The sequence below is a fragment of the Asterias amurensis genome, chromosome 12 (assembly GCF_032118995.1).
Source record: "Asterias amurensis chromosome 12, ASM3211899v1".
NCBI classification, from domain to species: Eukaryota; Metazoa; Echinodermata; class Asteroidea; order Forcipulatida; family Asteriidae; genus Asterias; species Asterias amurensis.
This window is the reverse complement of record NC_092659.1, coordinates 6576019-6599899: the sequence shown is the minus strand read 5'-3', so window position 1 is coordinate 6599899 and position 23881 is coordinate 6576019. Positions and strand designations below refer to the sequence as shown.

At 39.2% G+C, this 23881-nt stretch overlaps 1 protein-coding gene across 5 annotated transcripts in view; it reads right to left on the bottom strand.

The window, feature by feature from the left end:
- The window catches only part of LOC139944740 (leucine-rich repeat and calponin homology domain-containing protein 1-like), a 67932-nt gene that overhangs the window by 19218 nt on the left and 24833 nt on the right, over nt 1–23881 (bottom strand). For 2 of the 5 annotated variants that reach the window (XM_071941794.1, XM_071941795.1), the window contains exons 3-11: nt 20191–20317; nt 19525–19630; nt 18538–18674; nt 17133–17254; nt 14509–14703; nt 7901–8012; nt 5731–5943; nt 3413–3639; nt 1756–1827 (exon numbers count right to left, since the gene is read on the bottom strand). In XM_071941794.1, the coding sequence (XP_071797895.1) occupies nt 1756–1827; nt 3413–3639; nt 5731–5943; nt 7901–8012; nt 14509–14703; nt 17133–17254; nt 18538–18674; nt 19525–19630; nt 20191–20317 (1311 nt within the window). Of the gene's footprint in view, nt 1–1755; nt 1828–3412; nt 3640–5730; nt 5944–7900; nt 8016–13966; nt 14042–14508; nt 14704–17132; nt 17255–18537; nt 18675–19524; nt 19631–20190; nt 20318–23881 lie in introns of all 5 variants that reach the window. The other 3 variants (XM_071941796.1, XM_071941797.1, XM_071941798.1) reach the window with 3 other exon arrangements.

Sequence of the window (23881 nt, the reverse complement as noted above, 5' to 3'; positions counted from 1 at the left end):
CAGAGGCACACTGTACTGAAACCTTCTTTGTAGCGTCATGCACCAGGCTCACCAAACAAAATCCTTAAAGGGTGTTTTCTAAAGGTGATCTGATTTACTACGACTGTACATACATACATGTACCTGTATACAGCACACACAGATCCTTGTCATTGATTGATGGAACATGGGTCATCCTTTATCTTGGCACGTAAACTGTGGCTAATTATAGGACACTTCGTCCTATCATTTCCAAAATATTCATTCCCCACCTAATTGTCCAAACGAGAAGCAACAATCTGCCATAACGCAAAAAGTTGAAATCTTTATAGAGTTGTCCACCTAGTACATGTATAGTTTTTGGGGTTTTTTTCGAAAGATTTTTCAGAACGTGGTGTGGACAAATTTCCATGTCAATTTTGTATTTGTTGTGAATTTTTTTCATCTTCAAATAACAAGGATACATAAAGAGTTTGTTTTAATTGAATGCATTTTGTTTACGCAATGATCTGTTAAAGCACCCTTTAAAAATCTTGATTGTTTTTTTCATTGATTACAAAAACACCAATTTGCCAGCGAGAATATATGAATTTTAGATCATCTTAAAAGTAGAGGAAACAATGCAACCATAATTAGGTGTGAAGTGGAAGATGAGAAAGATAAAGGGTCGGATAACAGGCAATGGAAGTTAAGACATTAGTTGACAATCAGAGAGTTTTCATGGTTTTTATCAAATGAACTTGGTGCAGCATATCACTTTTTCAATTAACCCCAGTCCAACCCTCACCCTCAGGTTCCACTCTATTGCCTACATTCGGAGGGTGAGACAAATTTGTGCTTTCAAGGAGAAGCTTGTCACTTGTGGTTAGTTTTTATTTCTTGATGCAACGCGGTCCCCAAAATAAAAAGCAACAATGACAGCGTTAAAAAATGAAAAAACGAGTGCTTACCGCTAAAAGAATTTTGTACACACGGTTTTGGATTTAGGTTCCTGAATATCTTTCAAAAATGATAAATGCGCCGGTTTGAACAAAGTTTCAAAAAATTATAAACAAAGATTTGCGTGGAACATCAATCCCCATAAATGGTCATTCTTAATACAGGGATGAGAGTCATTGCTAACAAAGAAAAGTCTGAAACTGGGATCCAGATCTTAGGAGATACATTGACATGACGCTAAGTCAACCTTTTTATCAACCCTGTCGTTGATTTCACCAAACTCATCCTAACTTAGGACTAATCTTAGGACTTAGGACGAGTTAAGTTCCGTATCCATAGACGTTATGGCGCATTGAACACATCCTAAGTTAGGACGAGTAAGAGATGGGAGTAGAATCCTAGCATTTCGTGAAATCAGCTGCAGGAGTACTAGATTCCAAGGAGCTTTTTTGAACAGTATTCACAGTGCTAGAGAAGTAGATCAAAGAGCATGAATTATTTTATCTGAAGTTTTTGTTGTTTGTTGTTTTGTTGAAGATATTTTTGAATTGCTTTTGTTCTCCAGCCTGACTTTGAAAAGCCTGAAATCAGACAGAATTCTGAAATTTCTCATCCCTGTTAAGACTATTTCAAAGAAAGTTGAACAGCAGGAGAGAGCTGAAAAGGGTGAAAGTAAGAAAAAGATAATAGTGGAGAAGAGGGTGGGATGATAATAAGTATGATCATGATGATGGTGGAGGGCTGTTAGGGGAACACCCAGAAAGTACATGTAGGCGAGGGTGGCAGTTGCTTTTAAAGCTGGGATGAGAGAAAAGCATGCAGATAAACAACACTTACATCTCCAAGGAGGTCGGTCTTCTCAGGCTCTCGTTAAAGGAAGAGGATGACAAGGGTCTGGGTTTGTTTCTCCTATGAGCAACGAAAGGGGCGGGCAGAAGATGTGCGGAGCCAAGACAAACAGAACAAACAAGCATGCATACAATCAGTCAACGACAGTTCAACAAGGGGTCATCATTCAATCAATGAAAGGTTGCTACTTCCCTTCTAAACTGTCCCCAATCCCAATTATTGAAATTTGCTCCTTTAAGAAAGGACTACAGATCTTAAAGGCACTGGACACGTTTGGTAATTGTCAAAGACCAGCACTCTCACATATGCATAAAATAACAAAACTGTGAAAATTTTGGCTCAATTGGGCATCAAAGTTACATGAAATTTGTGGGCTTTCAGATGCCTGAGAAAGGCTTCAGGCCTAAAGCCTTTTAAAGACTTAAAAGTTTGAGAAAAACATCAAAATAATTGAACGCATCTTTAAACCTTTTCAAAGGAGCATGTCTTACTATTTTAAAACCCCCGTTCCCCAACCCCAACATTTCAAAAGGCATAAGCTGTCAAATACTACATGACAGAACGAGGCAAGCTACAGCCAGAAACAAAATCATAAAACAACATTTTCAACACAATTTTACTCACAGCACACAATCACATGGCATACAAGCAAGCAAGATACTGACTTCTTTAAAGTATTGGGAAAACTACAAGTAGTGCTTAAGGCTTGGTAACAGAAAATATAAACAGTTTGCTTTGAGAAGAAGTATCTTGTGTGCATAGAAATATTATGCGATGAGAAGTAAAGTATCGACCACCACACTTGGCAAGAAGTTAGCTTTTTTTTTGCATTTTCCGGAGCTCGCTAAATTGAAACAAGGTCTCTGGAATGTTTTCTACTGGGTGATTATCTCTGTTCTAAAAGTTCAATCACTTCTAAAACAGACTTGAAAACTTGCTTTCTTGGCATCTGGAAGTCTTTGGAACGTTTTCTATTTGGTGTTTATCTTGGTTCTAATGGTTCTACTGTGGACTTGTGAACATATGGTTTTCTGTTGATTATTTTTGTGTAAAAAATAAACAAATTGCGTATCAGATGAAACTAGTACATTGTACCTACACCGACACGCAATTTGCGCATAGTGTATCAGCCAGATAGACTATTGTATTTAAGTAGCTTGTTCATGGGAAGAACCCAGCCATCGATTTCACAAAGAGTAAGAACTCGTCTTATCTCAAGTTAGGACGAGGAACTCGTCCTAACTTAGGATTAATCTTAAGGTCTGCATGCTTCATTGCAGGGTTGAAACTCGTCCTACATTGTAAGTCCTAAGATTAGTCTTTAGTTAGGAAGAGTTTTGTGAAATCAACGGCTGGTATTTTGGGTGGAACCCAAACTCAGCTGATGGCAAGATAATTCTGTGCATAGCGAACTTGTGTACGTCAAAGCTCCCTAGACAACATTCATCAAAACTAGTTGTGAAAGTGCTATATTTTGTTTAAAAAAGCTTCATTAAAGCTTTATTACGAAGTGAAAGATCTAATCATTTTTAAAAAATAGCCACAAGACTTTCTTCTCAGTATAAGACACGGATAAGTCCAGTCCGTTTGATCAGACCTTGGTAACAGTTTCCATAATTCGACCGCCCCAAAAAAGAGTACGTACCTCTCGATGCCTCTACTGCTGTTTGACCCGTTATACTGGAGTGACGTCGTACTACCAGACGGTGACGACCTTCTGTATCTCTCCTGCTCCGCTTCACGCCTTCTCTCGGCTTTCCATCTCTCCTCCTCTTCAAGCTTCCGCCTCCGTTCCTCCTGCTCGTGTCGGATGCGCTCCTCTCTTGCCTTGAGTTTCTGGTCTTCATAGATTGCCTTTTGCCGTGTGAGTGCCTGGTGTATTTTTGAGAACGAGGAAGAAACATCTGGTATGTTAGGACCATGTACATGTAACATGGGACAATTCTTCATGCAACCAGTTCCAGGCAAGGAGAATATGCGAACAGCTAAGATCATGGGTACATGTACAATTTCTTCATTGTATTTCCATTTTATGAACAACAGATTGAAAACCAGCGATGTAGCAGTTATCTCAATGTTATATAATATGCAATTCAAGTTTCAATTGACAATCAATGTGTGCATGGTTAACAAAAGTGCTTGCCTTTGTCAAATACAAGATCTGCAAAGAGTTACTTCATATGTTTATGTTGTTCATTTGGTGTCTTTGTAACAAAGTGTACCCCTGATTGTGGCTACAGGTGCACAAATGCATTCGAAGTATACATACTTTTTTAAGGACCGTGAGACATGATTCGAAAGATTACTCATGTGCTTGTTAAGTATTCCTGTAGCATGCATTGCAGCTTTGGTTGCCTCCAAGGTGGTGGAAAATCTGCCTTGTGTGACAAGACCCGTTAGATCAAATGGATGGTTAAACTCTGTGAGACTCTGTGAAACCACAGAGGGTATAGTGCCTCATAACAAAATGCAAGATCAGATAAGAATTGTTTTCTTTTAAAAAGTTGGATCTTCCTTCCTGTGTACTTAATTCACATATTTGTAATCTTAGTGGTTTACTAAATTTTCAATTATTTCTTGTTTAACTTTTCAAGTGTAAGTTCACCAGGCCAAAGTCATATCATGCAAGCTAAAAGAAAGGCAACCCTGTTGTCATGCAATCAAAAAAAAAACCGCAACATTTTATCAGCTATTTTAAACACATTTTCTTTTAACAAAACATATTTCCTTCCTTTTTTTTGGACAGGCAAGTTTGAAAGTGTTCTGTTTTTTAGAAAGTTATTTTAAAAATTCTCATTTTATTAACAAGAAACCACTTTTCAACCAAGATTTCAGTAACAAAGCCAAACATTAGAAATCAACTTTTCAAGTTTGCAGAGCAAGAAATATTAGTACGGCGCTTTTTGTTTTTAAAAACAAGTTAAGGAACACAAACATTTTGAGAAAGAAACCATTTACCTTGATCTGTTCTACTCTACCAAGACTTTATTTTCCAAGAAATTCAGTCATGAATCTTTTCTTCACTACAAACTGTCATGTGATCAAGCTTTATGGGTCATTTGTTAGAAATTTTATTATGGAGTAAAACCAGCCAAAACTGGCCAACATGGGTGAATTTTTAATTAAATTTTTTACTTTTTTTTTGGGGGGGGGGGGGTAAATTGAAATGCTAAAATATTTCTTAATTTATATTGGCAACTTCCCCTTGATAATAACATCAACAAGTGGTTAACGTTAGCATTGGACAAAAATGTGCTGATGTAAGATCAATAACTACTCCACTTTACTACATTTTTTCTGCTTTATTCTCCCTCATCTATTGGTGATTCTACTCTCACAACTTTTGAACAAAAAGTGGTATTAACATGGGGTTTTACCAGTATTAAAGCATAGATTATGCTCTTTCCCAATGTATAAAAAATATATAAAATGACCTGGGTCGACAAACGACTTTTTTTTGCTTGATTGCATCACAAATATATTCTTACCAACGTATCGCATGAACCAACAAATAAAATAAAAACTTCGGTCAAAAATGCTGACAAAGCACTCCAGCAGTCGATTTCGTGAAACTTAACAAAACTGCCCAAGTCCACTTGCGCAAGGATTTCTTGTAATAGTGGTGAACAACTGACGCAAACAATGTTGCGCAAGCGAACTTACGCAGCTGCGTAGATTTTCTGTACGGTGGCAGATGCCCAACTTTGTCAGGCAGATATGCCATGCCAATAAATGAATCCACCGACACATACTCTATGTGACTTCACCTTCGTAAACTCGTATTCACTTTAAAATATATTCTTACCAATACATTAAATCACATCAACCAAAAATCCAAAAACTTGTCCTGGTCAAAAAGTTGTTACACAAATGCCAAGAAAGCATTCCAGATGCCCAAGTTTGCCAGGCCGACATGCCATGCCAATAAATGGACCCCCCGATACATACTCTATGTGACTTCACCTTCGTAAACTCATCGGGCTCTTTCTGCGTTGGCGTGATCTCACCGTCTTCCATCACATCCTCGCCCGTGTCTATGTAATCAATGTCTCCCTCGTTGTCCCCACTGAAGGAGCCAAAGGATTGGTTGAGCAGCTCCTCGCGCTGCTGTCTGTGCTCTTTTTGCTGATTGGCTCGTTCTGCGAGAATTCTGGCTTCCTCGTCGTCGTTAGACGGCTGATTATGAGGCAAAGTTTTTTTAGTTTTAGTACAGCTTGGCAAAGAAAAAGGTTTTACTTAAAGGCACGGGACACTATTGGTAATTACTCAAAATAAATATTAGCATAAAAGCTTTCTTGGTAAAAATTTTCTTGAGCAATGGAAAACTGTTGATTGTATAACACTATGTGAGAAAAGGCTCCCTCTCTTAAGTAACATAGTTTTTGAGAAAGAGGTAATTTCTCACTAAAATAATAAAAGACTTCAGCTAAAGCTTTTTATTAGGCATCTGAAAGCACAACAATTTGTGCAACGAGGGTGTTTTTTTCTTCCATTATTCTCTTGCAACTTTGATAACCAATTGAGTAAGTACTGGTCTTTGACATTTACCAAAGGTGTCCAGTGCCTTTAAACTTTTACACTTTTGTGTAATTGGTAAAGACCATTATCCTCACTTGGTGTATCTCAATATATGCATAAAATAATAAACCTGATAAAAATTTGTGCTCGATTGGTCATCGAAGTTGCAAGAAAATAGTGAAAGGAAAACCACACTTGATACATAGCATTGTGTGCTTGCATAAGATGCCTGAGACTGAAGCCTTTCTCAGATTATCATTTTGGGATGAGAAATAACCTCTTTCTAAAAACTCACGTTCTCCAGAGGGAGCCGTTTCTCACAATGTTTTATACTACCAACAGCTCTCCAGCACTCTTCACCAAGTAAGTTTTTATGGTCATTTAACATAATTACCAAAAGAACACCCAGCCTTTTTTGCCATAACAAGCTATTTGCTTGGAATTATGAACTTTAAAGCAACTAGCGTTATTACTTTTATTTTGCATGCATTCTTCCGTGTTTTTTTTTTTAATAAGAGATAGAAGATTTGTTTTGTTAACCTCAAATCAGTACACTGTTTTTTACATGCTGTCTGCATACATTACATTATCAGGCTGAACCCCAGGATTGTCTCAAACTGTGGGGCAATTCTGTACCAATTTGTTATATGTTTTGCCTAGGCAGGCTGAATTGAAACAAAATCTGAAGAATTCTGTCTACTTGATGTTTATTTTAGTTTTAAAAGCCTTAAGCCTGGTTTATACTTCCTGCCAATGCACATGCAGTGTGAATTTTGATGTCACAAATTGGCATCAAATAATGTGCATCAGTTCGCTTATGCTGCGAAAACAGCCCTATGGCGTCAACATTCGTATCGTATTTGCATAAAGTATGAAATGTCCACATGACTGCACTCGATTCAGGAGCTTGTGCATGTGGAGAACCCCGACTTTGAGGAAGAAGAATTGCTGCAGCAATAATACAAAAATACAATAGAGTCTGCAGGTTTTAAGTCCATGCAGTATGCACATTATTTAAAAAACGCAAAGGTTGATATCTGCAGATGAGATGTTTCATGCAGGTGAACCTTGGTGTCACATTTTCAAACCCTTTACAAAATGTCTCATTGTATTGTATATTTGATACTACTCATTTCCTAACGGTAAATTTTGAGGCAGGGGAGGAGTGGGCAGGGGGCAAGGAGGGAGGGCAGAGCTGGGTTAGGGACGTACACGAAGAGTTTGGGTGAGGGATGGGCGAGTTGAGGCAGGAAGGGGTTAGATGGGGTAGGGAGGGGTCAGATGGGGTAAGAACAGGACAAGTTGGGGAGGGGGTAGATGGGTCTGGAATCAAGGAGTGGGGGCAGAAAGGAGGCGGTTAGAGAGTTGGGGCAGGAGGGTGGCAAGTTTGGGTAGGAGGGGTGAGTTGGGATAGGAAGGGGCAAGTTTGAGCAGGAAGGGGGCGAGCTGTGGCAGGAGGGGGGGTGGTTGGTAAGGGAGGGGGGTGAGGGATTTGAGGCGGGAGGGGTGAGTTGGGGTAGGGAGGGGACGAGTAGATGTAAGAAGGGGGCAGGAAGCAGGCAGGTTGGGTAAAGTTGTAGTCGTAATTTTTTTTTGGGGGGGGGTGCTAAGGTACCTCGGTTGCAGACCATCTCTTGTCTCCATCTACATATCCCGAGTCGGCTGTCAGCGTTCCTCTTCTTAGCTCACCAATCTTGGCATTCCAGAAGGCAAAATCTTCCACAACACTGCTAAGACAAGAACAAAAGGAACCAATAAGAGATTGCCACACCATCAAATGAAAATGCACTTACAAAAATGACACTTAGCTTGGTCCATACTTCCTGCGAATGCCAATGCGACACAAATTTTGATGGCACAACTTTACAACAAATAATTTGGCAGAGTTGAGCTGCACTCCTGCAAAATATTCGGAGCTGTGACGTCAAAAATCATATAGCATTTGCGTTTGCAAGAAGTACATGTATGAGCCAGGCTTAAGGCAAGAACAAGATTTCAAACAGAGTCTGTGTCTGAATGTGCATCTTGCCAACGTCCGTTCATACTCTAGGCATGCATAGTGTCATTCAGATCTGCAGTAAATCACATTCAAACATCATGCAAACAGAAATACAAAAGAAAAACCAAGTTATTCACTGTAGCTTGCAAGCCTAAGGAAACCTGTTAACAAGGGTGCTTGCTATGTGAACCAGAAACACGGAAGTTAAACCCCCAGTCTTCAGCGATACGTGTTTCGGGCTCTTGACGTGCACTACCAATCTTAGTACGCGAGACCTACGAAGGACAAAACATTTTAGGAAAAAAGTACCTGGCTCAAGTTAACATCACGTTAAAATACCTTTTTATTTTATACCCTTTCAGAGCAAAAACTTTAAAAGAGGAATTTCTGCGCCAGTCATTATAAGCTCAATTTCACGTATTTGATTATCATCAAAATTTGGCAATGAAATAAAAATTTCTGTACCAGAAAGTACAGACCATAAATTTGAAAGATGGCATCATCCAACATTTTTGGACTTTGACAAAAATTGCAGTTGAAGGGTAACAAACACAGTTTCACACCATGTTAACATGACGTTCATTTTTCATAAGAACTCTATCCATTGGAAAATGAGTGAGTCACAAAACTGAATTCGACCTGTTCAAAACAGCTGAACAACTAACACAGAATAAAGGTGAGAGCATTTGACAAGCTCAGTGCACGATGGTGACAAACGGAAGAACCATGCAAGCCTGTGTACTACAGACATAAAAGTCAATGGATCTTTTGGTTAGTCAAGACAAGTAAAATGACTGAAAACAAAAGTTACAACTCAGTTTTAAAATGCAGTATGACGAAGATAAGACTGTATGTCATGAAGTTGAACAGATACAAAGTTACAACACTACTCAATCTTAAACCAAAGTAGAGATGACAGGTGTATGAAACACGTAGAACTGCATTTTCTGTATAAAGATAAGTAAAATTATTTTTATTTTTTTAGTAAAAAAAAGATATTATGAGAAAAATTCCGTTGTTACAGATGAGATTTTAAGATTGTAAAGAAATCCTGGAAAATGCTTGTGGGCCTGGGTTCCATGTTTTTGTGACCCGTAACGTCATGAATCTAAAACTCAGGAGGTTTAGACAGGCTCTGACCACAGGTTCGGACAAATGCTTTTTTTCTCAACAAATTTTAAGGGCTCAAAGAATATTTCTAGCGTGTCATGAAATAACAAGTTGTTTTTTTATTCAAAGTAAACTAAATCATATTCATAAGGGTTTTGGGTTTTTACCACATTTCACTCCAGAAAAACAGCGTAGGTTATTTTTTAATCATTTTCCCAACCCATGGTTTATTTCCGGCTTGTTTTTTGAAACCCCTTCTTGTTATCAGGGGCTGTGATGAAATCTGAGCTGATACGCAATCTCAGAGGGTTACAAGGTTCACAGATTCAGTTACCAGAAATTGAGACTCTCACACATTTGTGTTGTTCCAACATTTCAAGTTCAAGTGAAGTTTTTTTTTCTTTCTTTTCTTGTACATTTGTAAATCCAAAATTTAATAACCTAGCTAATCTGGAAGTACATGTTTAGTTTTGTGTGTGTATTGATAAACATTTGTAGGCTAACCTTTCAATTGTACAGATTCAGTTACCAGAATTTGAGACTCTCGCAAATTTGTGTTGTTCCAACATTTCAAGTTCGTCTCTCAGTGAAGTTTTGTTTCTTCTCTATCCTTATAAATCCAAAACTGAATAGGCTAGCTATTGCCCAAGACAGTTTTTGTGTTTGTTGATAAACATTTGTGGGGTAGCTTTCCAACTGTATCTTACATCAATTGTTATCAAAATATCAGTTGGAAAAACAAGATCTTTCTCAATGTCCATGTAAACATAAAGTTATGGGGGCTTGGACACACTGAAGTGTGAGGACAAATACAGGGGTGGGTTTCACAAAGAGTTAGGACTAGTCTTATCTCGAGTTAGGACCAGTTACTCGTCCTAACTTAGGACTATCCATGCAATGTGTATATCTCCTAGGACTAAAGTTAGGACTAGTCCTAACTCTTTGTGAAATCGAACCCTGGTAGTGTACATGTAGGAGGGAGGGAGACAGCTAAACATACATGTAGACAAGCTTTCAAGAGAGATTTGTCGTGAGAAAGACGGACATCTATGTGTTATCATGCCAATGTCTTGATTCTGAGGTCGACTGACTAACAGTTGAAACCCCCATGCATCACAATGCTAGCTATCCTTTGCAAACAACTTTGTTCAATCTCTCTATTTTTGAAGGATGTGATTTCAACATAGAGCTATATATATTGACCAAAGCGCTAACACCCCGTTATACACGAACTAAGGTTTTGAAGCCGTGTGGGCGCATCCATGTTTATGTACAAACCAATACAAAAGCTTGAAATTTTGTACGGCAATTGTACGGCTATTTGCATGATAGTGTGTTTGTTCTTTTTTATGTGTCATCGAAGCAAAATATGCAGCAAATGTGAACCCACAATCTGCTGATCAGCGTACAAACTGCGAGCGACATGTGCGTCATGTTTAAAAGGCGCGTACACTTTTTTTAGTACGCCAATCAAGTTGAAGTTACGGTTTTCGTAGCGCGGACGTACGCAAGTGAACAGTTGCGTACGTAAGCACACAAGCCGAATGTACAAAAATCGCGGCAATGTGTGTTCTTTTAAAAATTAAAATCGTTCCGAACTCACGCAACACATAAAACATGTCTGCGCTCAGGGTGGCTTCAAAACGCAGAGCAAGTCTAATCAATATATATAATCAATATATATAGCTCTATGGATTTCAACTGAAATTTGGCACAGTCAGGATCCATTAATACAAGATCAAGAAATATGGTCTCAGGACACTCAAAAACGCTGTAGGCATGGTTCTTGATTGGGCTGACCTACATGTACATGTACATTCGACAAACTGCTTTTTGAAAGATTTCTATGGAAATTCTTACTGTTTTTTTCTTGTGGGCAAAAGAAAAATTATCAGAAATCAGTGTAAAAAACAATTGTGTACACAATGTAGGAAGAATATCATGCCTGTAATGTAACTGGTTAATACATGTATAGGTTACTGTATGCAATATGGACAAGTGATACTGAATGTCAAAACCATACATATGTACATGTACATACATGTACAACTAGTAACAATTGACAGAGTCATTTGCAGATAACCCATAGCAGGCAACGTTGTTGGTAGTGGACATGCACAAATTGTACAGATGCACAAATTGTACTCATTAATCTTTATGACTATGGTTCGATTAAAGGTACATGTACTATACAGGATTGGTAGAGCTGACAAAATAGTTGCAGTGATAAATTTGTGTGTGATCAAACATGTAGGGACAACGATAAAATTATTATTATTATCTATTTATTTATTTTTTTTTGGGGGGGGGGGAGGGGGGGTTTAGATTGTTTATTGAATATGACTTCATTACAGAGGGAAAATTTTCACTGAATTTTTTCCCCCATTTTTCCATAAACCAGTAAGTTTTCAGACTAAAACTTAACAACTATTTTTGTCCCCTTACCAATCCTGTATACCTTTTAACAGAGTAAACAAAATAACCAGTTTGAAACTTTACATTTGGGTGCATTCGTTTAGCTTCCCTGGGTCGACCCCGGTCTGCCCCGGTACATTCGAATAGCTTTGACGGGGCTCACCCGGGTCAGCCCCCGGTGCCCTGCTTGTGGAGTGGGTCACTTGGGGGTGACCTGAGGAGCATGCCGTCACCACGAGAGGGCGAGTTAAGCTTGGGCGATATCGATTTAATTTATTCACGATATATCGCCGACAATATATCGCGATATTCGATATAATCGCGATTAATTAAATTTGACATCATCAGTCTTCAAACTCCCAGTGAAAGTTGTAGAAGAGACAGTCATAGCATAAGAGAGGTGTAATAATGACCTATTCTTCTGGTTTTACTCAAAACCTATGGGGTGCAAGATGTTTCAGCTAGGAAATACATCACGATATTGCGATACTTAATCGATATCGCGATATATCGCGATATATCGCAATATATCGCGATATATCGCGATACATCGCGATATATCGATATTTCGATTAAAACCAAATCGAACCGATAACGAAATCGTTTCCAAATTAATATCACGTTATGCGATAATATCGTGATATCTCCCAAGCTTAGGGCGAGTGTGGTTGTTCAATTAGCTCTTGTCAGGGGATCACCCATGTGAGCACTGCGGGGTCGACCCAATGAAGCTCAACGAACGCACCCTAAGTTATAGCCCTGGCGGCCTTACACTTTCGTATTGTACTACAGTGACGTCCTGGACATCAGGGTACATTTCTGGGGCGGAAAATTTTCACAGCTTCATAACTCAAATCTTACCTGCAAGAAAGCACCAATTTCAACAAATTCACATTCCATGGCAGCATATGTTTTTCTGCGGTGGGTTTTGATCGTCATATATTCTTCACAAATCCGTTATTTTCATGAAATAATGCAGCTCCCAACGTAAAGGAATTCCCGTTTTTGTTCGTACTCTCACAGTCTGCAGTGTGTACGGAAGACGCACGACGCGCACATTTTGAATTGTGTTGCGTGTTAAAGCTGTGCAGTCAAGATACGGTGACCAAGAATTCATGCGTCTTGCACGCGAATGTATACGCGTACGCACGACAACAGACAACACTGTGAGAAATCGATCGAAACGGGAATTTGTTTACGTTGGAAGCTGCATTATTTCACGAAAATGACGGATTTGTGAGGAATTTATGAGGACCAAAACCCACCGCAGAAAAATATATGCCGCCATGGAATGTGAATATGTTGAAATTAGTGGCTTGTTGCAGGTAAGATTTAAGTTATGAAGCTGTGAAATTTCTCCGCCCCAGAAACGGGCCTCAATAGTTAGGACTCTGTTCCTGTGTACAGAGAAAGAGTCCTATATAGGGCTACCTAAGTTACTGCTCTATTTGAAGACACTTCATTGTAGACAACATGAACAAACTAAAGGAATGTATGTGTTGATGATGGCTGTTCAAAATATCAAAATGCTACCATGCCAGCCAAGGTATATTTGTAAACAAGTGATGTCGCGTGCGTGTTGCATCGTCTACAGTTCTATCCACAATGCTCAAATAACATTCTCTTAACATTTCTTTGAGTAAATGGCAGCCATGTTGGACTCTGGTCTTGAGGTTAGTGGTTATATGAGTTCCCAGTTAATTTCTTTGTTTATTTGAATCTAGTGTTTTTTTCTCTGTATAAAAAATTCAGGTGAAGTGTTTATAGCAGAGTTGTGAAAATTTTCACTGAAACTGCTTTTTATTTACCGTTTTGTTTAACATGGAAATTGCTGGCCTGGAATTTCAAGGAGGCAATGGAGGCCAGGGCCTCAGTTGCCCTTGTTATAGCCTTGGTGCCCCTTCAAAAGTTTCCCATAGACTTTAAGAACTTCCAATGGAAGCGCCCATTTTCAAAATAAAAAAGGCCTTGCACTCTCAAAGATGAAATTCCAGGGCTGAAACTGCATTTTTTTGCCAGTTATTTTCCCTTCTATGTATTCCAGTGAAATGCTGGCCTCTCGTGGGGAAAAGCTAACAAGCATCGTATGGAATCCAACATGGCTGCCCTTCTCCAGTGATGTCACATGCAAATCTACTTATAATGGATGTGTTGTACCTAGGGTCACCATTACACAGGGTGGAATGACTGGAGTCAGAATCAAAGGAGGACTGGGGGGAGTGGGCGGAGCCTCTGAAACAAAAATCGGTGGTGAAATAAATTTAATATGCTTGATGAATATCCTGTTCTGTATGGAAAAGAAAAATAGAGGAATGATTTGAACCAAAAGCAAAATGAAAAATGTGACACTAAAGCTTATGTGGAGTGCGTAACGTACGTTACATCAAGTACATTTGCATAATGTCTTGATCAAATAAAATAAATAAATGTGTGCAACCTAAAGAACCAAATTACAGTTATGAAATGAAAAACATTAAGCCATTATAAGCCATTTTGTGCCCCAAAATGCATGGGCGAACACGGGGGGCCAGACTAGTTGGGTTGTGTTGACCCAAGAAAACTGGTCCCTCTCTCAATACACGGCTCTGACCACATCGATTAAAGAGCGCCCTCTATCAAATGTAGGTCTAAAACTCAGCAGCATCCATCATAACCACAATACGACAAAAAAAACAATTCAAATTAACAAAACAAAATACCTAACAGCGCCGTTAGTGCCCTGGTGCCCCTTAGAGTACTGGGCGGAGAGCGTGGAGGGGCTGAGAACGACCGACTGATGCCCTTGTTTAGTCGCATCGTGTTGGTGATGGTGATGATGGTTGGTGGAGGTGGTGTTGGTGTTGTGGGAGGAGCCAAAGCGTGTGGCTACTTCGTGCGTCGTTAGCCAAGTGAATCTGAGCATGACGAATGGATTAGTTTGGTTAGTTCGGTGCGTGAGTGCTCTTTGAGTCCGCTGGACTACGGTGTACTTGTTAAGGAATGGACGTTAGAACTCAATCAAAGCATGGAGGCTCAGTTTCTCAAATACAAATCAGGTTAAATAAACTTTATTTTGTGACTATGGTCTTCTGCTTAAAGCCATTGGACACTTCCGGTAAACAGTATTGTCCAAGTCCCACACTTCGTGTATCACAACTTATATACATTATAAAATAGCAAACCTGTGAAAAGTTAGGCTAAATCAGTCATCGGAGTCGGGAGAAAATAACGGGAACACCCACCCTTGGTTTCCGCACGTTTCGCCGTGTCATGACATGTGTTTAAAATAAATCCGTAATTCTCGCTATCGAGAATTGATTTTGTTTTAATGTTTTCTCAAAAAGTAGAGCATTTCATGGAATAATATTTTAAGAGAAGTCTTTCACCATTACTTCTGTAAACCCTGTAAATTATTTGTAAATCTGTGAACTTTTTTTCTTTTTTTTTCTGTAGCGAAAGTGTCCAATGGCTTTAACAGGCAATTGAACATGTTGAAGATGAGGGTATAACTAAGTAAAACTTAAGTAGGATGTGAAACTTTGCATGGTGGAAGTATAACTACATGTACATGTAAGAGAGGTTTGTGGTAACACCATGGGTGTTACAGTAGTGTTGGTTCAAAAAGAGATACATGTATTCACTTGGTCGTACTGCAAACCTCTCCTACATGTCTTAAACAAAACTTAAATATTCAGTCTATGAAACTGTCTAAGCAGTGGTTGAAGTTGTCCTCTGTTTTGGCCACGAACATTAAATGCCATGTTATTATTTACAATATGAGTGAGATGAGATACATGTACTGTACATACAGTTAGATGGATATTCCACACAGAAATATGAATGGCTTGTGGGATGTAAGATGGTTGCAGACTTGTGATATGAGATTTCACTGCCAGACACATTACATTAATGTCAATGAAGTGAGATGAGATACAATGTGTATAGATTCTGTACAAACATGCTAGTCCAATGACCCCCCAATGACGCAGTCTGCAATGACTTCCCAGCAAGCTATAGTATTCGACAAACCCGCACAAATTTGGACGATTTGCAAAAAAAATTATAAATAAAATTAATTTTTGTTCTTCCTGTTTACTAATTTCACAAAAATCATTGAGAGAACAAAAATCTAACTATTTTAACATTGACTGCCCCCTTGAATGGCCCCCTGTAAGAGGGTCAACACCACAAAGCTATGTAATATCTCATTAGACTGTATAACACACAGTGACATAGACTCCCGAACTGGCGGAACCAAGATTATTGTGATGATAACGTCGGGAAATTTGGGTCAACAGGCCTATTACATGTACATTACATACCATGATGACCATGTATTGTATGATTAGCTAATTACAAACTGCCCTTTTTTAACATCATGCGCTGCCTCCTGGCAAAAATAATAAGCATGGTAACAAAGGAGCTTTTTGACACAAAACAAATTAACACGATTGATCAGTACTGCACAACACAATCACCCGATGCACCTTTATCACATAGCGTCCATCTTGGATTTCCAATCAAACGTCTGCGGAATTCAATCCCGAGGCTTAGATCCACAATAGACTGGTGCCATCTGGTTTTGAGATTCTGAACGTGATCATTCCCAAGAGGGTGTCTGGGAGCCAAGATGAACATGCGTAGGGATGAAGTGTGATAATGGTGCATCGAAGCCACAGTTAATAGCATGCAATGTGTGATGATGATGATGATGATGATGATGATGATGATGATGATGATGATGATGATGATGACGATGATGATGATGAATTTCCAAATAAACTCTCCTGGGCCCAATTTCATAAACCCTGTAAGCATTAAACATTTGCTTAGCACAGAAAACAATTGCTTAACAGAAACAGGTTACAAGCCCAAAGTAAATTAGGTTTGCATTGTTGTGACTGGTTGTTGTGACTGGTGCCCCACTCAAATCTGCTGTCAACAGGGGCTTGTTGCCACCTACCCCTGGGGCTGAAACAGGGTTACATGTACCCTCTTCACAGACCGTAAGGATGTAGGCATGGGTATCATCCACTAGGAGCCTGGCTGGTGGAGCAAAATACATTATGGCACTTAAAGTGCCTTGCTCAAGTGTCATGGCTCGAACACCAAAGCTTGGGTCCGGTGAAATAGACCGCTCGGCCACGACACAACACAATTCTTTTGCTATAGACATCACTGAGAAGGCCCTATAGCATGGATCTCTATGTACAGGAAATCAAACTAAGAAAGCTGCAGTAAGAATTGCGTCTGATTGAAGAAAAGACAAAAACCAATGCCCACCACCTTCAATTCCCCCGAGTCCTGTGACTTAGAATGATACGTCTGCCATAACTGAACATACTTAGCGTTATTGAGCGACTGTCTAGACAATCTCTCGTTCTGCTCCTGCCCTCGCCTCTTCTCATCTTTTGTTGCTATGTTACTGAGATACTTGAAGATGTGAACTTTTCCTCTTGTACAGACCTGCATATATAAAATAAACAAGGCAGGAAAGATTTGTAATGGTTGCAGGCCTGGGATGACACCAAGGCCATGTACATGGGCCATGGCGTCTTTTGGCCCCCTGGGCTCGATTTCAAAAATACTTCAGATTGATCCCAAGTGCAAATCCATCTTAATTGCAAAGCAAAGTATAGTCACAATATAAATCATTATGGTAATACTGACAACACATCTTAAAGAATTTGGGTACATGTACTTTTTGTAACTAAAAAACACAATGTCCACAGATTTACATTCAAACTTTGTTTGAAGATAATGATAGTAGAAAGCAAACCTTGAAGTATTAGTTGCTGAGGTGCTATACATGTTGTAGTTTTTGAGAAATGAGTAAAACAATGTCATGAAAATACATTTTTACATGCTAAAACAATTTTCGTCTCATGATCACTGAGACAAAAATTATTTTCATGACATTGTTTTACTATTTTCTCAAAAACTACCAACATTATCATTATCTACCATCATTATCGTCAAACTGTGTAAGTGTAAATCTGTGGACATTGTGTTTTTTGTCCCACAAAAAGTACACAGACCCTTTAAGATGAATCGTAGTGCTTTGTGAAAACCAGCCCCAGGTCTTGGCCTAAGGATTCCTGCAAAAGTTTCCCATAGACTTAGAGATTTTTCAAATGAAAGCGCTCTTTGCAAAAACAAAAATGGCCTTGCCCTTTCAAGGAGTAGTTTAGAGCATCAGATTCAAGTTCTCATGGATTCAAGTTCTTGTGGTTACAAGAAAGGCATCGGAGTGTGGGTTCGAATCCTGTCATGACACTTGTCGTGTCCTTCAGCCAGATGCCTTACTGTAATTGCTTCTCTTCACCCAGGGGTATAAACGGGTACCTGCTATGGTGGAGTTTGATATTGTGTATAAAATTAAAGAAACTGGAGCGCCATGGTAGCTCAGGGCTGTATACTCCGCAGGGAGCTGGGAAAGATTAAGGGGATGTTACTGGCCCAATGACCAGGGCACTGATGTAAAGCGCATTGATACATTGTACGTTATTTTGGAATGAGCTATATAAGAACTAACTACCATCAGGCCTGATATTGTACTTCACGGAAGCAACACAGGCGATTGCCTTCATACCCCCTGGTCATTGCCTTGGTGCCCTTGAAATGCTCCAATAGAAATTTAACAATTTCCTCATAGGGTGCCCTCTAACAAGGATAAAATGCCTTGGTGCCCTTGCCCTTTCCAACACGAAGCATACCGGCCTGCATCATTATTATTTTTTTTTTCTCACCTGAGCTGGAGGCATGTCCAGAGGATTGTGGTCTAACTTTAAGATTTCCAGCGAGTGGATATGACGATAAGAGGGTGGGATGAAACTGATCTTATTACACGACACGTCCAGCATCACCAGATTCAGCCTGCTGATTTCTGCAAAGACAATAGGGAAACCAATTGGGAAAAAATGCTAATTGAATGATGGAAACTAATAATAATACAGCATTTGTAAGGCGCACTTTCCTGAAAACCATGCAAAGGCGCCTTTTTAGAAATTAAGTTAAAGTATTGTCAAACTGTTTGGAAAGCAAGCATGAACAAGTGTGTTTTTAAGTTTCAGCTGGAGAAGAGAGGGTGCATTTGTCTGAATTCCAGAGTCTCGGTGCTATGCTGGAAAAAGCCCTGTCCCCGTAGCTAGCCAAGCGAGTTCGAGGAACATGAAATATTTCTGATAAAAAAAATCAACAGGGGGTAAAATTCATTTCAGTAGGCTTTTATAAAACTGAAGGGCAATTGTATAAACACATGTATACAGACTGGTGTACATGTAATTTGGCTGTCCTGCTGTTTGTTTAATACAGAATGCCTTTACTGAGCCGTTAAGCTGTGCATGTCAAAACCCAGCATGACTTCAGTGGCTGACAAATGACAACAGTTCAGGTGTTAAATGAGATTTAACTTTCTACCACCTTTTTCTGGTGATAAATTCCTTTTCTGTGTATTTGTATTAGCTTAGTAGTTGTACCTGGGCCGACAGGTTGACAATGAGCAAGTACGCCCATCACTCTCTCTGTACGCCCATCACTCTCTCTAAATACAGTAGTCCCCAATCACGAAATCTTGCTTACTAGAGTCAATTTCACTTGACTCTAGTAAGCAAGATTTCGTGATTGGGGACTACTGTATGTATAGTACATGTAGGCAACTGCAGAGAAAAGTATTTGGACATAAAGAAACAGTCTAAAACAACTCATGTGAGAGTGCCATTGTTAACTGTAGTTACCTTCTGGTAAGTGGACTAGGTGGTTTCTTCTGAGGTTGAGCTCCTTCATTGACACCATGTCTCCGATCTGCATCGGTAATGTGTCTAATTCATTACAGCTGGCATCCTGCACAAGTACAAATAAACAAATTATTTACAACCTGTATGAATAATACAGCTCTATAGACCCAATGCAAAACCACAATACACGTGCTTCTCCTGCCCGCCTTTTCGGGGGTCAAAGTAAGCACAAAAGGATGGTACACATGTTTACACACCAAGGTGGTCATAAACACATGTTGATACCATCCTTTAGTGCATGTTTTTACCCCCAAACTGGCAGACAGTGTGTGTTCTAATAAAACAGTAGATGAAAAAAATTGCATTCTTATTTTGATTAGAGTCTCCTCTCATTTTGATTCTAGTCTGGATGTTCCCCCTAGTTTGTGTGCTTAGCAGCTCTATGAAATTGGGCCCTGATGTCACACCTTGAGACCAGTGAAATAACCAAAGATCTGCTGTAGAGCCCATTGCATAATCACCTTTGACCTCGCATCATTTCACAAGGCTTTCATGGCTCTGGAGATTCACAGTTAAATCTGATGTACATGTCTATACTTAAAAAGCCAAAACCTGACCTCATCCTTTAGGGATAAGGACAGGGGACCAGTCTATTTTGATACTTACTAGATGCATTAAGGTCTTCATCTTTCCGACTGCAGGGGGTAACGCTACTAACTTGTTATTGCTGACTATTAAGACTTCTAGGTAGATTTCACATATCTCTATGGGTAGAGCTGACAGTGAATTTCGACTGCAAAAAGAATGAGAAAACACGAAAACACCAAGTTAGAGATTGTCAAGTTCCAAAAAGATTTAAAAAACAGTGCATTTAGAACTTCTTTTTAAAAATTACTCTCAGAAATTTACCAGTTATTTGACAAACCTTTCGAAACCATTCAACTAAGTTATAAAATACATTATTGTATCTGTACATGTCGGGTTGGCAGCATTAATTAATGGTTTTAAGTGTCTTGCTTTATTGCGCAAATGTCACGACCACCAGGGATGTGGGTTCGAATCCTGTTCATGACACTTGTGACCTTAAGCAAGACACTTCAATTAAATTGCTTCACTTCACCCAGGGGTATAAATTGGTACCTGCGAGGGTAAAGGTTGATATTGTGCTTGAAAAAGCCTTTGGGCATGTTGGGGCACTATGGCAGCCCAGGGCTACGTATATATATACTCCCCAGAAAGATTTCAAAAATGTAAAGCAAATTGATTGTAATGTACATGTTGTAGAATGCGCTTTATAAGAACTAGTTATTATCAGGCCTTGATTACACAAAGGTCCCGAAGGCCATGGCCTCTGTTGCCCTGGTCTTGGCCTTTGTGCCCCTTGAAAATGTTCCCATAGACTTTAAAGATATTCTAAAGGGAAGTGCCCTTTGCGAAATTAAAATAGCCTTGCCCTTAAAGATGAAATTCCAGGTCTGTATTACTATTTTGTGTGCTACACTCTATGGTACAGGTAAAATCAACCAGCCAATTTTCACGTCACTCAACTCTGTCAAAAGTACAATACAGCGTGACTATATAGGCATGTCAAAAAAAGGGGGCAATCTGGGTTCAATCTAATTATATTGACACAAGCAAGTCAGTTTACACCTGTATACACAATCATAATTCGCAGTGTGTACAGTGAAACACACATGGCACGACAAACTTCTGCACTTCCAATTTTGGACTTGTCCACCAGCTCGTTGGGAACGCTGATCTCCCAGTTTTTAAAGGGTTCGCACGACACAAAACATGTCCACAGATTTACATTAAACTTATACGGTTTTAAGAAAATGATGGTACAAAGCTTCCCTTAAAATATTCATTGCTAATAGGTGCTGTAGTTTTTAAGATATGAGTAAAATAATTCATGAAAATAATTTTTCGTCTCGGTGAGACGAAAATTGTTTTAGCGTGTAAAATAGATTCAAAAAATAGTTAGTGGCCTGACGTTTCGACCCTAGCAGAGTCTTTCTCGAAGGCTAAAACAGAATAGATTCACACGACTCTCCTGGAAACATTGCTCTGTGATTTTAATTTTTTGTCCCCAAAAACTTGACGACTAATGAAGATGTAAATTATATTACATACATGTACATTTTCATTCACAGTGAGTAGGGATTCATGTCATGGCCAAAAACTTGCTAGAAAAGGTAGCAAAACCCTTTAACCAAACGCACGACGATGGACAGAAATAGCCAAGGAGCGATTTTCCAGATGTACCAAAAAATTCGGACAGCTCATGGACTCCGCCACAGCTTCATCGTCGTGCCAGGAATACCTGGGCGGCATCCAGGGAAAAAAATATGTGCCAACGGGAAAAGAATAACTGTGATCGAAATGATTTATTTGGACAGGATCGTTCAGAGGTGGGAAATGTCAAGGTACAGGAGCCTGTGTTTATTTGGGAAGATGTTTTTAGCAGTCACTAGAGGTTTGCATGATGGACTCTTTTTAGGTGTCTCCATTAAATGTTGTGAAGTGCTCCAGAAAATTAACATACTTTTTCAGGCCTTGAACGTCACTCTTGAAGGGGCACTGCAAATTGTTCTTCTGGTTTTGTAAGGGGCACTCTAAATAGTGAATTTGTATTTGAGCTTTGCAAAGGGCACCACAGCAAAAAAGCACAGGGCACAACAACAATGCAAGACTTTTGAGACACTGGTGGCAGCAGACATAACTATCCTTTTTTTGCGGCCTTGAGCGTGCTCGCATTATATGCTCAGTATTGCGCAGAGGTCTGAGCATGCGCAATAGGCATTTGCCGTTTACATTGTAACACAGCTAGCGCAGAAATTTGGCTCTTTCTTAAACAGTAAGCGGAGAATGAAGATCCTAAGCGCAGAATTGGGCTGTAAGCAGAGCCATCACATCGGGCCCTGATGGCAGCAAACGGGAAGGCAGTAAGCTATGCCTAATCTTACACGCCTGTACGCTTCGTTTTTGAAAGAGCGGGGGAGCCAAGGTATTTTCGGCTATGAGGAAATTGTAATTTTCTTCTGCATTTCAAGGGCACCAAGGCAATGACCAAACGCCTCCGTTGCATCCATGAAATATCAGGCCTGATCTTGGCCAAACATTTGCAAAGTAAAGGAAGCATTGTCGCAGAATACTCATCTTTTGGCTCACGTACATGTACTACACTTTACAGGTATTGTGTACATGTAGCTGAAGTACAATGTACACGTACCAGCAACTCTTACTGTTTATTTTTACCATACATTACAAACACAATCGAACATGTTATTATGTTTGCATGATGTCATGGATGTAGTCAAATTAATTTCCTGTTACATAAATTAGCAAAGTACAAACTTGGGTTACATGTACACATGTACTATATGATATGTTACGTACTGTATGTTTAAATTCTAAAGGCAATGTTTGGTAATTGTCAAAGACCAGTGTTCTCACTTGGTGTATCCCATCATAACCATAAATTAACAAGCCTGTGAAAATTTGGGCCCAATTGGTCCTCAAAAATGCAAGAAAATTATGAAAGAAAAAACGTCCCTGTTGGACAAATTTGTGTGCTTTCAGATAGGAATAAAAGACTTAGCTGGCTAGAAGTCTTTTAGTATTTTAGTGAGAAATTACTTAATTTCTCAAAAACTACGTTAATTCAGAGGGAGTCGTTTCCCACAGTGTTGTATACTATCAACAGCTCTCCAATGCTTGTTACCAAGTCAGTTTTTAAGTTAATATTTGTTTTGAGTAATTACCAAACGTGTACCTTCCCTTTAAAAATTCAAAATAGTTATACTCATACAAGTAGGTCTAACTTTTACAGGCATAATATTTGGTCCTTGAGAAAAGTTAGGAACATTTTATTGAGTACATTGAAGCATAGAGAAAGGAGTATGACATCTTTAGCATCACTCTTATAGAAACTGTAGCCGGAGCTGTAGCCATCAATTTGGATACAGCTGTGGTATCTTCTGACTGTTTCTGCCGATAAGCACTGACAGGTGAATTGTGGAAATTTACGACCACTCAATAAGTTGAGTGCTTTTTTTCTTCAACATCCAGCAAAAAAATAATAAACAACACTAAAACACTTACTTTCTATTGTATCCGAGTGTACAGTGAGGCCAGTGTTTTTAGCATCGGGTCTGTAAACTTATAAATTAAAATAAACAGCACTAAAACGCTGTTACTTTCAAATGTTTCTGAGTGTACAGTTGGGCCAGTGTTTGTAGCATTAAGATCTGACTCGAAAGCTCCAGCACCGATGTCTAACATTTGAGCCTTTGAGAAAGACTCTGCTGGTGATCAAAACGTCACGCCATCAACCAAACAAGTTTTTTTCATTTTG